Genomic DNA, 16,706 nt, shown 5'->3' with positions numbered 1-16,706 from the left:
TATCATCAGGCTTCGTGCAAAGCTTTCAATTGTGCTGTGATAATCATCAAAACTGTGAGCACATCAAAGCAAAGCCAAAAGCATTTAAAATTATAAAAGAGCACTTTTGCTGAGAAGAAAGCCCCCAACACTTCCGTATTCATAATACATCACACACACACGTTTAAGTTGGGATTTATTTGTTTAAACTGCTGGTTCACAGCAAGATGCAGGTATTGGTTACGTAAGATTGCTACACAGTGAAGTGGGATTTTACCCTTTCCCCACAGTTTTGCGATTTCCGGGTTGGTTTATAGCGTGCCCCCACATAAAATGTTTCTTTTTTTTTTGACTGAGTTGGGACCATTTCTGGTCAATGTGGTATACACTGATTTAGCAAATCAGGCAAGTAGTGTAACAGGATACATATAATCAAGGATGCTGGCTCAAGGTAGCACTTGCTCAGAGTTTGGTGCTCACTATACTTACAAATTAGTAAGTTATGGGATTGAGGAAGGCTAGTCTTTAAAATGGGGGTGCAGGGGAGGACTTGCATTCCCCAGCAAAAAAAATGCTGAATTTTCTGGTCACTTGTTCGCAAATTTAGCAGCCCGAGTACAAGCATTCCAGGAATTTTTGCACTCAAGTTACAAGTCTCATAGTTCTTGTGTCTAGAGAAATGAAAAGCAGATAGGCAATGTGAATCCAGAAGTGTAATACAGCTATAGCTAAATTGACAAGTTCTGTGTTAAGGGCAACTGTGCACTAGTATCAAAACTAAAAAGACTTTTCAGTGACCTCAGTGTAGAAAAGCATGGAATCATTCCTAACTGATACAACAAAAAACAAAATAGTATAGGTGAAGGCAAAACCCAAAACAGTACTGATTCCTTGAGGGAAGTTAGTGCCATGCAAAACACTCCAAGATGGTAACATCTTCCTAAACAAATACGTATGCGAGAACAAGACAATCTGAAAACATGCGACAATGTAACATTTCATTTTCCACACAGGTGCAAATGATGATCAGAACAGCTCTCCTGAGGAGGTGGCAAGGTCAGAAACGTGGGGAATTCTTGCATGTAGGAATATAAAGTAAGCTGTTGTGGATTAAGTAAGACTGACAGTATATTAAACAGTTCAGTTTATGAAAATATTTGGTATGGAAGACGCAAATTCAGTAATAGGAACTCTTGAGAATTTACGTATTATTCCCCCAGGGTACAATAACTGGGATAGACTTGAAAGAAAGTATATTTCACAGGAACATGTGCATTTAAGTGAGAACTTAGAAATACATCCAATAACTATTTCAGATCAAGTGTCAATTACAAACATAAAAATGCAGGGTAATGAACTACAGACAATACACTGGCATTTCTACTACCTATTCTTTAAATTCCTCTCTTTTTAAACAGGCAGGCGGGGAAGTTATTCAGGAGTTATTAGAGTAAACAGAAATGTCTAGGGAGTAGTAGATACAGAGTGGGATAAGATGAAAGTGGAGTTTAAAAATAGGGCAGCAATAAGAGTGAGAGATATGGTTAAGAAGTAACTAACTACTTAGTGAGGCTGACAAACGTTGAAGTATTACAGAATAAGGGAAACCTCACAGAACAGAGAGAGGCACATTTGTAGACTGTTAGAGAGAAAATAAGGGAGTACCTACATAATATACATGAGTTTAGAAACACTGTTAAACAACTATTTTGATAGTTACTATAAACTTATGGCACGTGGCCACAGTGGTTAGCACTGTCGCCTCACAGCAAGAGGTTCGCCCATTTGACTCTCGGCTGCAGTGCCTTCTGTATGGAGTCTGCATGTCCACCCCATGGTCGAGTGACGTTTAAAGACATGCAGGTAGGTGCATGCATAAATGGGTGCGCCCTCTTCGAAGGTTGGGCATCAGGTTGGCAAACAGCACCATAAAAAATCTGCTGCCAATCATTAGCAGACCAGTTCCACTGTGGCGACCCCTAACCGGGAAAAGCTGAAAGACATTACTTTTTACTATAAAATGTATGGCACAATGACTTGGACAGAAAGTAGAAAGGATTGTTGCTAAACTTAGGGAGCCTATAACAAGAAAAAAAACAGAGATCCTGCAGAGGTATTAGAAGCATTTCAGAATTTTTATGAAAATTTGAAAAAAACAGAGAAATGGGGAAAAAAAAAATCTAAAGGTACAAGTGGAAATATTTATGGGAGCTTTAAATATGTTAAAGGTTACAGCCACATGCGTCGTTTCAACAATTAACAGTTAAGATAGAATGAAGGAGGCAAAAAATGGTGATTTATAATCAATAAATCTGTAGGAAAGTCTCCAGGAATAGATGGCATCTCAATGGAAGTTTAGAAGCTAGAAGGGAAGAAAATGATAAAGATCAGGAGGGATTTGTTAACAGTATTTTAAAAAAGAGGGGGAAGCACCAACATCCTGGAAAAAGCTGTGGTGATTGTAAACCCTGAAGATAATAAAGAGCCATCACATTTAGCTTCAAACAGGCCCATTTCAATTTTAACACACACACTGTAATCATGGCTTAATGTCTACAATGGCTAAAAAGAATGGCAAATGTATTGCCAAAACTGAGATATAAAATCACTGGGGTTTTGTGGAGAGGAGGCAAGCATATGCCATTAAACATAACAATGATGAACCAGAGGGAAGCATAATGCAAGAAAACACCACTGCTGTTGGTGGGTCTTGATTCTGAGAAAGCATTCGACAGAGTAAGCTGGGATTTTATGATTAGGAAAATGGCAGCATTTGCATTTCCTGAAATAATTACAAGGTTATAGGAGAGATCAGAGGCTAAAAATCTAAGTGTGGGGGGGTCCTCTCTGATAGGTTGTAGTGGGAACTAGGCAGGGGAATCCTCTTTCCCCTTTGTTATTTGTATTATATTTAGAACCACTGGCAAAGAAAATAAAGGACTCAAATTCAAAGATATAACTGGTATGGCATTCAAGTAAAATTGGTCTTATTTGCAGACATTTTAGTGTTGTGAAACATTCAAAAGAACTATTTTCCTTTTTTGGGATATAAAATGAATGAACTAAGGCTACAACTATACATTATGAACCCACACATTAATTGGCTATACTCATTTAGGGGTATGGGTTAAAAAGGCTTCTGTTATGGCAGCTAAGGATACGTGGAAAGAGACTAAAAAAAAAAAAAAAAAAAAAAAAAAGGATACACAAAAACTGAGAAACTAGAAGCTCTTGCCTATGTATATAGCTACAGTAGAGAGTCTATTATCCGTAATATCAACTATACAAAAGTACCCTTCCAGAGTTTTCAGGTAGGAAAAAATTGTGCATGTTTTTTTTTTTTTGAGCTTGTAGCCTGCTCGGGTGTGAAACATATTCTTTATTATGCACTGGAATCACTGAATGGTTGAAAAGTGTACTCCCTAAATGCAAAAAAAAATTTTTACCCAGTTCATTTATATGTTTGATAATCAGAACTAAACCTAGATCCCAATTAGTTTGGATAATCAACTCTCTACTGTAGTAAGATACAAGCAGTAAAAATGTTTTAGTCTCCTTAGTTGTATACACAGATTAACATTTTTATTAACAGGAGAAGCTGTGGACAGTAATTAATCAAGATATGAAGGATTTAATCTTGGATGGGAAGAGGGCAAGACTCAAGTGGGATAAGTGAACCCTTCCAATAAAACAAGGAGGGTCAGGATTACCTGATTTGAAGGGATATGTTAGCCCTACACAGAAAAGGCTCCAACACATAACTAGCAGAAAGCTACAATTCAAAGTGGAAAGGGATGATGATGAAGCAGAGGGAAATTCAAGAAAAAAGGAGACCGTGAGTGGGATTTCAGATGCACATCTTTGAGAATAACATGACAGTTATACAGAATATTACACTTGTAAAGTAGCAGAAAGTACAGCAAGAACTAAGCTAACACAGAAATGTTGAAAGGAGATTCAGCCGATAAGGATGACGGTAATTAGTGGCACAGAGAATAGGCAAGAGGGAGCTGGAATGTGTTACTAAGATAATGGGAACAAATAATTAGACAGGGAAAAGAAACAGAATGGGAAGAGGCCAAGAAGATATTTGGACTGCAGACTAAAAAGATTGTCTTTCCTATCAGGGACTGATGTCAGAGTATTGGAAAAAAGAAAAAGATAGGGTAACACTAAGTGAAATATCTGAACTGGTTGAGTTTTTGGTTGAATTTAGACCAGAAGCTGCTGTTAATAAAGGGATATTAGGATTTATAAAATATTGCACCATAACTATAGGAATCAAAGTAGGCCAGAAAAGATTGGAAAGAGATTAAATAGGCAATTCACAAAGAAACAAAAAGGAAAGAGCTATGCAACAAAGTCTAAAAGATTTAGGAGTTTTGCTTGGAAGTATTTGCATGGCTACCTTTATATCCAAAAGACAATTCCAAATATTTTTCTTCAAGTAAATGGCAAATGTTGGGTATGTAATGGGAAAAAAAAAAAAAGAGGTACCCGAGACAGCGTAATCAGTTAGCAAACTTTGAAAGATTCCCTATAGAGTACAGTGTCAGGGGTTCCGGGTAAGCAAATGAGTGCAAGAAAGAAAATGACTTTTTGAGCTGTAATACAGAATCAGAAGTGCCTAGACATAGTAAGGCCTTGTTGCATTTAAATTTTGGTGGCTGACAAAAAAAGCAATTACTAGAAAATGGAAACCAAAGCCTAAACAGACTGTACTAGAAATAGTAAATATAGTTAACAGAGATGAAAAAATGGAAGTGTGGTCTTTAGAAAAGCTTGGGAATAAAATTACACAAATTAAAAAAATATGGAAATTTGGGAAAGATACATGCAGAAAAATGTTTTGGAAAAGGAATGAGGTTTAAGAGAAGACAAGAATTGAACAATTTTAAGTAATGTTGGACCGATTAAGTTATATGGAAGATATGTACAAGTATCCGTAAATGTGAACTTGTTAATATGGTTTAATTACTTTTACATACATTTTAAGTTTGCCTATATCATAACTGAATAAAATAAAAGCAGGAATTGGCAGGCCAGTAGCACCAAAAAGTCCTGATCAGCAATTACGTGCACATCTGAGCAAAGGCATTGCCTTTATACTAAGTAAATTCAGCAGAAGCTTTTCAAATTTTGCAGTGTACTACATTTATAACAGAAATGTACCACACAAAGACATAACTTTAAGCAATTTGAAAAAAAAAAAAAAAAAAAAAAAAAAATCAGCTGCACGAACCTGAAAAAAAGCTGCTTACTACATCAGCATATTCGCATATGTAAGGATTACCCAGGGTAATACATGTTACAGGCTTAGTGCAGCATTAGACATTTCTTATGGTCTGCAAATACTGTTGACTTGTAGAGGGGGGAGAAAAAGGTCTACTATTTTAAGGCCCCCTAAAGCACAAAACTAAAATCGGTAAAAAGCCTAGTTCACTTTAGGAGGACTTTTCTTTTTCCAGCTACCATGATACTTTTCAATGGGTATTTTCCAATAACTATTTATCAACTCTCTGAGGCAAAACACTAATCTAAATTAAAACATTTGCATTTGTAAGAAGAAATTTTTAGGACACTACTAAAAAATTCTGCAAATTAATTGTGTGGATCAGCCCACCTATCCACTTAACAGATTTAACTAAAAACTCTCGCTAAAATACAATTCCACATAAAAGATACATGTGGAACAATGCTGCACAGCTGGCTATGTCACAGATAATAAAATAAATAGATAAAGTTATTGTTTTGCTGAAAATTTTCTCCACAGGTCCAAGGTTACCACAAGAAGCATCTCAATGAAGCTGCCCAGATCATATACATTTACACACTTACATTCTGCAGAACTGCACATGGTAAGAAACTGTTCTGTACACAAAGCAAATTTCAAAATGCTCTTCCACCACAGATTTAAAGCCACGAGTTCACCTTCAATGATGTTAAAGAACTGTAGAGCTATTAACTGCAAAATTCAACTTATTGTGAAACAATGAAAATATTCTACAAAAATACTGCAAAGCATTAATAATACCAGCCAAGCAAAATGCAAGTAACTTAAGAAAATCAAACTCTATCCATAACCAGTGTATCATGCGACTTTCAGGTTCCAGTTCCTGAACTCAAGCACAGAAGGTGCTCAAAACCTTACACACACTTACAGTTTGTGCTCAGCCATCCAGTGCCTTCTGTATACAATGCCTAAAATACCTTTTGAAAAAAAATTAAAATTTCACTTGTTCAGTTTCTTTCAATGGGATGGAGTATTCAATCAGTATAAGTGGGAAAGGCTGACAAGCTAGGAGGGTAATTACGCTTACATTTATCACTGATCTTTAATGTCCATTTGAACAAATCACCATACTGTGTAATCAGGACCCCAAGTTACCAGAGAAACAATTGCAGAAAAAGCTTTGCATTAATTAACAAGAACTAAACTAGGGCATCAGGACTGTTCTTATAAAAAAAATAACACAGCTTTCAGGAGATTTTCAATCAGACAAACCCAAGTTTGTTTCCAGAAGCCAACAGCACTAGGTTCCATGGTATGTATCTTAAGTAACACATGGATTTTCAGAACCAGCTCACAATCTGAATCACAGGTTTCATTGGTCTGTCCAAAATACACAAACTGTAAGAAACACTGATCCGGTTCACAAGAATATCCAATCATCACTGAAGTACAGTACTTAAGAAACATGATTTATACTGAACAGGTCTTGCAATACCCACAAGTAGTTAATGTTGCTTACTAGTTTCAATGTTCAGTAACAAGCTGGGACCCACAGGCACAAATATCTGCTTTCAAGGAGGCCTTAAAAGAAGGCCACACAGAACAGAAATAAAACATCTATACAGAATGTCGGTGGCTTCAGCAAAATGAATTTCCAGATCAAACACTGATGCATTAATCCTTAAGTTTTTAGTAGACAGAAAAAAAAAGCCAACTTGTATAGAATGTATCCTCTAATAATACAGAATAAACCAAAAAGCATGCCTGGGTAACCTTTTTTTTTTTTTTTTTTTTTTTCCACAGTATGTATATCGCTTAAAGCATACATATATACAAGTAACTACCTATAAATACGCAATTTCATAGGTATTTTTTCCCAATAAAAAGCCTCAGTTTAGGTTTGACTTGAAGTGTGTGTGTGTATGTATGTATGTATGTATGTATGTATGTATGTATATATATATATATATATATATATATATATATATATATATATGGTTCTACCTGACATAGTCGAAACCACACAACACCGACAACCACATCACCGACACCACATATTCGACAGTCCATAAACACGAAACCACACATAACCGACAACGAAATAACCGACGGTACACAAACACGAAACCCCATACACTGCACACACCACAATAATTGAAAACAAAACACATCCCATTCCACAAACCACACACACAACACAAGCACACCAAAATCCCACACTAAACCTTACCTAACCCTAAGGTCCCTAACCCTAACTCACTTAACCCGCCTATCGCCTAACCCTAACTCACTTAACCCACCCCTATCGCTTCCCTACCCTAACTCACTTAACCCACCCCTATCCTAACTCACTTAACCCACCCCCTAACCCTAACTCACTTAACCCACCCCTATCCCCACAGACCGCAATCTCCACACTTACCTGCCTCACACAGCCTTTCCCCGTGTCGGCACCCTCGGCGTTGGTGCTGTCATCCGTCGTGTCGGTCTTCTGCACTGTCGCTCTTGTGCCACTCGGGATTCGCGTCGGTCTTCTTCACTTTCGATCTTCTGGAGCTCCGGATTCCGATGTCGGTCTTCTGCGCTGTCGACGAAGTCAGGTAGAACCATATATATATATATATATATATATATATATATATATACACACACCTCTTCCGTTCCTGATTTTTGACTTTTTTCTTTTCCCCCTGTCACTTGTAAAATTTCTTATTTTTCTGGTAAATCACTGAGGATTAGTCAGGAATGCCAGAAGAGTTTCATACTTCTTATTTTTCACAAAACGCATACAGATTTCAAAAACCATTTTAAAAACTGTCTGTTCCTAATTTTAGCCCTTTGTTTCTTATTTTTTAATCTTTGGCCCCAGAAGTCATAAGCTATGCTCCACGTATTTTAGTTATGAACATCCTGAGACACAGGAGTATCCTCTCCAAGATTAATACCTCTGCCTTGTCCCAAAAAAGTGCTGGGATAGACCTTGGCCCTCCACAACCCTGAAATGGATTAAACTGGTTATCAAAGAATGACTGTACTTTCACCATGCAAGACTAATATTGCTCACAAAGGACATTTGTTAGCGATTACAAACTGCCCTGCCCATGTCACGAAAGCAATTAACAGCTTTCAGCCATGTAATAGTAATTCTTAACAGACAATTGAAATAAATGTGCCTTTTTTTTTGCATGTCAGCATTTAGCTTAAGGGTCCTTTTTCTTCTAATTGTCTAAGGTTGAATCCCATCCATTTCCTGCAAGCATTTTCTGAGGTGCAGCATGTCCATTAATTCCGGGTTGGACATGGCTTTATACGTCAGGCACAGATGGCCTCTGAACAGGCGGTATGCCACTGAGTAGAGCTGGAGTTTCTTTAACCGGGCAGCATATGGCATCTGTTTGAGCCCTTTGAACCTCTTGGTGAGGTACTTTTGGGGTCTTTCCAGTTGCTGCAGGTGTCTGGTAAGGTACATCCCAAAAGGGGCATTGTACTCAATTATGGGCCTGATGAGGGATGAGTAAAGAGGCACGATGACCTCCCCTGATCTAGATGTGAATCTCTTCATGATTAGGTGGGCTATATAAAATGTTTTTCTAACCACTTTGGCCACGTGGTTGTCAAATGAGAGATTGCTATCAACTTGGGTCCCCAGGTCCCTAATTACTTCTTCTGTACTTAATGGATTACCACCTATGTGGTAATTTGTGGGCACTTTGTTTTTGCCAAAGGGGATGACTATACACTTTTTGGCATTTAGCTTGAGGCCATGGCTCTGGCACCAGTTATCTGTTTCTATGAGGCCCTTTTGGAGGATGCTTGTGTCGGCTGGAGAGTCGATTATGGCACCCAGTTTGCAGTCATCTGCGAACTTGTCAGCCACAGCCCTTCCGTGTTGGCCTGTACCTCCGAGAAATATATACCGAACAAGAGAGGTCCCAGGACTGAGCCTTGTGGGACACCACTTGTAACTGGTTTGGAGTCTGACATGGCTCCAGCAATTCTAACCATGTGGGTTCTGTCCTTGAGCCAGTTTGCAATCCATCTAGTGACATAGGGGTTTATATTTAAGCTGGTGAGCTTATCTATAATGCCCGAGTGGGGTATTGTATCGAAGGCTTTTGCAAGGTCCAGGTAGGCTGCGTGGACCACCTTCCCCTCGTCAATGGCCTTGGTGACTGTTTCAAAGAAATCAACCTCAACCAGGTTTAAGAGGCAGGATCTGCCCTTAAAGCCGAACTGGGTAGGATCCAGTGTCTGAAGGTCCCCAATATCTTTATTTATGAGGTCCAGGATGATCATTTCCATAGCTTTGCAGACCAAGCTAGTCAGGCTTATGGGGCGATAGTTTCCAGGATCCGTTGAGGCACCACCTTTATGGAGAGGGACCACTGTTGCTGTACGCCACTCTTTGGGCACATATCCTGTAGTAAGGCTGAGATTGAACAGTAGTTTTATGTTTGGGTTTAGCTCTTCTTGGAGTTCATGTAGGACGCAGCCCGGGACACCGTCTGGTCCCATTGATGCTGTGTTTTTTGCTTTGGAGAGGGCGGCTCTTACCTGAGCATCTGAGATGTCAGGGGGGCAGCACTCTGCTGGGATAGATATTTGCCCTTTTGGTGGGGGGGGGGGGGGTGTTTGCGCTGAACCTGTCAGCTAGGATGTTGGCAAGGTCTGTGGGTTCAGTGTATTTTTTTGTCATTTTGGACTAATTCTGAGCATATCTGGAAATTACCACCCAGGTTCCTAACATAACTAAAGAAAGCCTTGTGATTATCCTTAGTGTCCTGTGCAATTTTTCTCTCGAAGCTGGCCTTAGACAATTTTAGGAGTGCCCGTAGTTTTTTGCTAATACTGATCAGTGATGCCTTCCCTTTTTGGGATTTTGCTCCATCATTTAGTAGCTTCCTCCTTCTATTGTATAGTTTGTTTATGGCTGGGGTCCACCAGATGGACGTCTGCCTTCGGAGGATTGGGTCTTGGTTTTATTTGGGATCGCATGATCCATGCATTCATGAAGGTGTTCATAGAATGCGTTTATAAAGGATTCTGCGGTCTGGGCCGTATTTTCCACAGGCCCGGGGGCTTTGAAGGATTCCACCTCGGTTTTGAGGAGTGTGAAATTTGCTTTAGAGAAGTTTTTCACTGTGGTTTTCTGGGCAGGGGGTGGGGTCAGGATGTGAATATCCAGTGAGATTAGTTTATGGTCTGATCTTACCAGTGAGGGATACACTTCTGGTCTGGAGCATAGAGTCCCCATGTTGGTGATGATCAGGTCCAGTATGTTTTAACCCTCTTGTGGGAGTGGTAACAAGTTGTTCCATAGCATTTGAGTTTATAAATTCTAGGAACCTTTGGGCTAGGGTGTTGGAGCTAGAGTAATGCTCCCAGTCTATGTTTGGGTAGTTGAAGTCGCCCAATATAATGGTGTTTGGAGAGGCCTTCATATTTTCCAGTGTTCTCAGAAAGGCCGAGTGGGGTTCCTGGGTTTGGGAGGGTGGTCTGTAACTGGCTATAAACTGGAAGGCAGTTTTACCCACTGTTAGTTGCACATGGATGGTCTCTGATGCTTCGTGCTTTGCCACCAACCTGGAGGTGTGGGTATCTTTGATGAATATCGATACTCCCCCTCCTTTTGTGGTTCGGTCCAAGTTTTGGGGCCGAAAAGCATGGTATGAGGTATAACCTGGTAGTGCTGGGGTGCTCTCGGGAGCCCTGAACCAGGTTTCTGTTACTGCACAGATATCGATGTTCTCCATCTTTATAGATATATATGTAGATTTTATATATATATATATATATATATATATATATATATATATATATATATATATATATATATATATATAAATAAATGATAGAATGCCTACTTACATTTCTCTAGCCAGCATCCGATCTGGCAAAAGAAAAGATTAGTAAAAGGTCAGCTACTCAGGCTCTGTAGGTTGGTTTCAGATGGTGAAGTGCTCAAAGCAGAGGTTGCGAAATTGGTTGGTATGTTCCTCAAAAGGGGCTACCCCAAAGATTTTTTGGATACCACCAATGATTATGTTATGGAAAATAGGGATGTTAGATATAAGCCTCTTTTATGCAACAATCATGTGGGTACCAATTCTATTAATCTTGATGGTCAAGAAACTAATACTCGACATGACTGGCAAAACTTGTCACAAGTATTAGTTTTAGAATACAATCCACATATTTATTACAGGACACTATGAAGAAACACTGGGCAAAGGTTTTTGGATCATTGAGACTTTTGGGTAGGTTGGGCCCAGAACCCAAATTCGTTTATATAAATAACAAAAAGAGTATTTTTGAAACAAAAAAGCAACAAATGAACAACCACACCAATAGGTGTGGAATGAAAAAATATGGGGCCTGCCAACAGTGTAATTATATCCTGGAAGTTAGTAGTTTCCATCTTCAAGGTTGCCCATTTTTACTTACTGTTAAAGGTAAATATGACTAATACCAAAGGGGTTGTTCATATCAGTTTTTGTGCTACTTGTTCTTTTTATATTGGCAAAACAGCCCCTTAAAGTAAGATAATTTATCAGCATCTTTATGCTATTAAGAGCAAAAACACAAGTAATGCACTTTATAAACATTCCACCACGTGTCCTGGTTTTAAGAAATTTGTATTTGTTATTTTGGAAAAGGTGGGTGTACTAGACAGAGGGGATGACAGAGACCTTAGTGGAGAAAAGGCAACTGTACTGGCAAGTTCTCTTAAATGCCACTTCCCCCCCAGGGCTTAATGAGTATATATTGATCAAACCTGTTAAAAGTTGAAAGTAGCTATTGTTTGATTTTTATTACAAAATGACATGTATTTTTTTAGTATACAAAACAACTTATGCTACTTTATTATTGGCATTAACTTCTATGTTTGTATATATTTTAGATTTTAGTATTCAAAATGCAATAGGATTTTATGAAGATAAAATGTTTTGTAACTTTGTATCTTGCATTTTGGTGCCACCTTATTTTAGAAAGTGAGAGGTTGCATAAGTTGGTGAATAACATGCCTTGAACTTGGGCCCCACTCCCTCAAGGAAGTGAAGTTTTTACAATATTTAAAGGATGTGAGGTAGTGTTCGTTTGTCTGAAGATGTTTCTGTAGCACTGGAAACAAAAGCACTTACATTTGTTTATTAAAATACAATTTTGTGGCTTTGGAACAGCGTTTTTTTCTTCTTGCAGTGTCACTTTTCACTGTTGGGCTTGGTTACTTGGTTTCTGTAAGCTTTAATGCTAATGGGATGGAATGAGACAAAGTGAGAAGAGTGAGTTTCCAGCAGAGCTTTTTTTAATTACAACTAGGTAAGATTTGTTATTGGATCATGGGGTTCTGCTGTTGAGTGAAATATGCTGTTTAGAGAAGGACAATTATCTGGCTTGATGCATTTGTGGGCAGTGGTGAATTATGGGTAGGTTAGTTGATTTGGGAGTTCTAGCCAATTTAAGTCCTTTAGGGCTGTCCAGTGGCGAGTTTTATAAGATTAACATGTGGCAAATCATGGTATTTTATTGTAGCATACATCAAGTTTGGACTTGAAGGTACTGCATACAAAAGAGATAGGAGTAAGTAGGTTGCTGCTACAGATTTTCTTGTGGATGTTGTGAGATATTGATGTGTTCTACACTATGACCCTAGTTTTTTATGCATATTTTTTGATAGTTTTGGTCTGTTCTTCGTAAAATTTGTGGTTTTCTGGCAATTCACGAAGGGTTTAAGTAACTAAATAACTACTTACATTTGACTGTCAGACTTCATGTCATTCATGAAATGAATAACAGAAATCCTGTTATAAATTTAGAAAGTTGCTAGAATAAGAGCAATATTTATATTGTCCCTATTTTTGGGTCTTTGTCCCCCATTTACTATAGGCTTTAATATTTCTTGAACTAAAAAGTTGAGGGATGGTAGTATGATTTAGCCACAACAGCTGTGGTTCTTGAGGCTGTTCCACAATTAAAATTACCCAAAAAAACATGTCCTGATGAACACCGTCGATCCCACATACAATGCCTCTATTGTTGTGCCTGGGTTGCTACTAAAAAGTAATATGATGAGTCGGTCCACTAATGCAGTTAACAATAAAAGTTCTCAGGACACAGAACTCCTTTAAAAATGTCACATATTTCACGCACTATGAAAAGTAAGAAATATAGGTACTGCAGCTTAGCCATATTAGTTCTTGAGACTGTTGGATACGCGGTAATGGCCATCTATGATTGTCTCCCTTCAAACACATCGGTTATCCCCTTAGGTGATACGCCCAAACAATGTCCTGCCACTTTATTTTTTTGCGACTCAGTAATTGCTAAAAAAGGCGTATGCTGGGTCAATCCATTAACCCATTTATCAAACAATAAAAAATACGGAGAAACCTGCAGACTTAGAGGTGAACTGCTATTATATTACGTCCTGGTCCTCGGAGATAATATTCTCTCAGACTATTGCACCAATTACATATTAAAGTTTAACGCTATTCACAATCTTTAACGGAAATAGTAAAATCAGACTTTGACACTCCTAGAGAATTAAATTAAAGCGTTTAGTGTTCATCTAATGTAATTCTTTAGACAGTGCACTAATGTACCGTACGTATGCTTTCAAGCAAAATCTGAACTCTACAACCAATTAGATAAACATATACTTAAACTTGCACCGCTTTGAGAAACAGTGCCTTTAAAATAGGTCCACACTTCCAAGCCCCCCTCAACACACACCTTTTTTTCACGATTACGTTTCCATGGATTCACAGCTTCCTCCAAAAATGCCTGCCACCTCAAACGTCACATATCCTGTCCTTCACTTCTTACTTTACTGGAAGCTTCTGTAAACATACAAAACTCTCACGTTTAAGCAACCTGCATCACTACAACATTCAATACGAAATGTCACTGATCACAGCAATGAGCACTGCGCCCCCAACATCTTAACAGCAATTGTAGAGAAATTGATGCTGTATTGACTTAAGCACCCAGTTTCCAGATTTTAGGAATACCGGTTATGTTCAACTGGACATAAATAGCGGCAGTTTATTGCTCTATAAAGCAACCCCCGCCAAAAAAGTAAATCTGCTGGTGAAACGAGTGGACCAGGGCAGCAACTCTTGCTCTAAGGCATGCAGCTGAAGGATACCTGGCACTACTACACAAAGGCGACTTTATACATATACACACGTGAGAGTGTACAGTCCGCAGATGCCAATATGCTTCCTGTCGAGATTCCACGATTCATTACTCATTATATTCAACAATCATGATTTGCTCTACGGGTGGACCATAAAACTGTCATATTCCCAACACAAAATATCAATGTCATTTAAAGAAAACGTTTGGTATGGCTTAGTCTACAAGATGTTCAGTGGCAAAACATCAAAAGTACATTCAAACTTGATTTTTTTTATCAGAGGCACTCTTCCATGTTATAAAAGCACCACTTACATTTGAAGCATGATCTCATTCAAAAATATACCATCCAGCAAGTCTACGTACTCGTCAAGGTTTCCACCATTTCCTCCAGCTAAAGGTCCGAACGTTTTGACCTAAATAAGCAAAACAATAACATAATCACTATAAATTTACAAAAATGCATAACAATAATAGAGTTAAAAGAAAATATGTACTTACCCAAACCACTAACGGGCTAGACATAAACTGTTCCAGAAGGGGTGTAAAAATTTCGTTATCCATGCTGCTAAAATAGGGGACTGACTGTTCACTCCTTTGAGATCTTTTGTCCGTTAAGACGTTAACCGTTAGGTTACCGTATTAATTCATCTGCAAACACAGGATAGGTGGCTGTATCCAGAGAACACCTACTATTTTTACAACTGTATAATTTAGCAAGCCAAAGACCTTCCAGCAATTTATACACAAAAATCCATCCTCACAGTGTTTCCTTAAAAGCAGTCGTTTACACGTCTACGTTTTGCCATGTAAGATCAGCGCATCTACAGTGAAAATAAAAAACGCCTTCGGGGCGAATTCACTTCAGTTGAAACAGCAGCCTAGCCCCTTCGAAAGAACAAGATAAATTCCAGTGAAAATGACCAGCTAATTATCAACTCATTCCATCTGCTCCCTTACTGCGAGAAATGGGCAGTACAGACTCAATGCAGTCCTTACACAAAAAATCCAGAAAAAAAATGTAATCCATTCATTCCACTTTAATCATAAAGCAGTAGGAAATCAGTTAAGGACAGCATGCGAAATTATGAATGCGTGCCGATAGCCATTCCTGTGTACCAAAAAGCCACTCCTCCAATGTCTGGCAGCAGATTCCAAGATGTACAGTATCACTGCAGCTTCATTGCTTAAATGAGTTGGATTATTTCTACTTTCCTCGCTTCAGATAAATTATTTAATAAGAAAAATTACCCTCATATTGACAGCCTACCGTATGTCTCTTTTCTCCACTTACTGCAATCCAAGTAACGGCCACTGTACGTCAATCACGATGGGGGTGGGGGGCATCTTTACTATAGCTGCTTGTTGTCAGAGAAACAGCCTGGAAAAGAACTGAATATCCGTCCGCTGTGTGGTATCCGTCCGCTTCGGCTGGCGTTATCAGAGAACTGTTGATTGAGAGTCGTGCTCGTGAAAGAAGAAAGTAAAAGAGCAAGGCATGGGAGTTTATCCATCTCACCCTTGACTGATACTTCCATTAAGGAGTAGCGCTGAAAACTGTTTACATTATGCTGGAAATAATACAATTGTAAAAAAAGAGAATTTTAAGTAGCAGTTGTTGCAGTTTCTCAAGTGGGTAAATTGAGACAAGTTCTAGCCAGAAATGTCCCTTGCCTAATGATGGAAGTACACATGTTCATTCTTTCCCAATAAATATATACACACAAAAATGACCTGCAGCCATGCCTTTATTACGTCAGTCTACCCAGTACTGGGTATGCCAATTAATACTAGTCATACTTCTCTACTGTCCAGATTTTTTGCAGAATGTCCACATTTTTGCCTCATGTCTCTGGTCAGTTCTTTTAAAAAGTGTGTTTTTGACTGATCATTGAGAACTGAAGTCACTAAACAATGACAGACACGAGTTTCAGACTTCATCTTCTTCAGTAAATGCATGATATGCATAACCTGTTATTCTAATTAGCAACTTTCTAAGTTTATAAGAGCAACATTTAAAATCTGTCCCTATTTTTGGGCATTTAATCCCCCATTATTTTTGGCTTTGTCCGGATTTCTAGGACTAAGAAGTTGAGAAGTATGATGCCAATTAATTACCAGATGTGCCAAAGGGCAGAGTTTGGAAGGAAAGCAATTGGGCTAATAATACATTAACTATGTCATGATGTGCCAAAGGGCAGAGTTTGGAAGGAAAGCAATTGGGCTAATAATACATTAACTATGTCATGATTTTCAGGCAGCAGCCCATGGAAATCAACTCAATCAACATCAATGAAGGAGACAGTCTACAAAACCCATTAGGAAACCAGGGGATCCCAGGCTTTTTCCCAACCCC

At 38.6% G+C, this 16,706-nt stretch overlaps 1 protein-coding gene across 4 annotated transcripts in view; it reads right to left on the bottom strand.

The window, feature by feature from the left end:
• The window catches only part of CCDC88A (coiled-coil domain containing 88A), a 4,373,054-nt gene extending 4,357,277 nt beyond the window's left edge, over window positions 1–15,777 (bottom strand). For 2 of the 4 annotated variants that reach the window (XM_044055303.1, XM_044055313.1), the window contains exons 1-2: window positions 14,852–15,773; window positions 14,666–14,766 (exon numbers count right to left, since the gene is read on the bottom strand). In XM_044055303.1, the coding sequence (XP_043911238.1) occupies window positions 14,666–14,766; window positions 14,852–14,914 (164 nt within the window). In that variant the 5' untranslated portion in view covers window positions 14,915–15,773. Of the gene's footprint in view, window positions 1–14,665; window positions 14,767–14,851 lie in introns of all 4 variants that reach the window. The other 2 variants (XM_044055294.1, XM_044055285.1) reach the window with 2 other exon arrangements.
• Between the last annotated feature and the right edge of the window lie 929 nt (window positions 15,778–16,706).

The sequence above is a fragment of the Protopterus annectens genome, chromosome 1.part2, assembly GCF_019279795.1.
Source record: "Protopterus annectens isolate FY-2018-M chromosome 1.part2, PAN1.0, whole genome shotgun sequence".
NCBI classification, from domain to species: domain Eukaryota; kingdom Metazoa; phylum Chordata; order Ceratodontiformes; family Protopteridae; genus Protopterus; species Protopterus annectens.
This window is presented reverse-complemented; position numbering and strand designations above follow the sequence as displayed.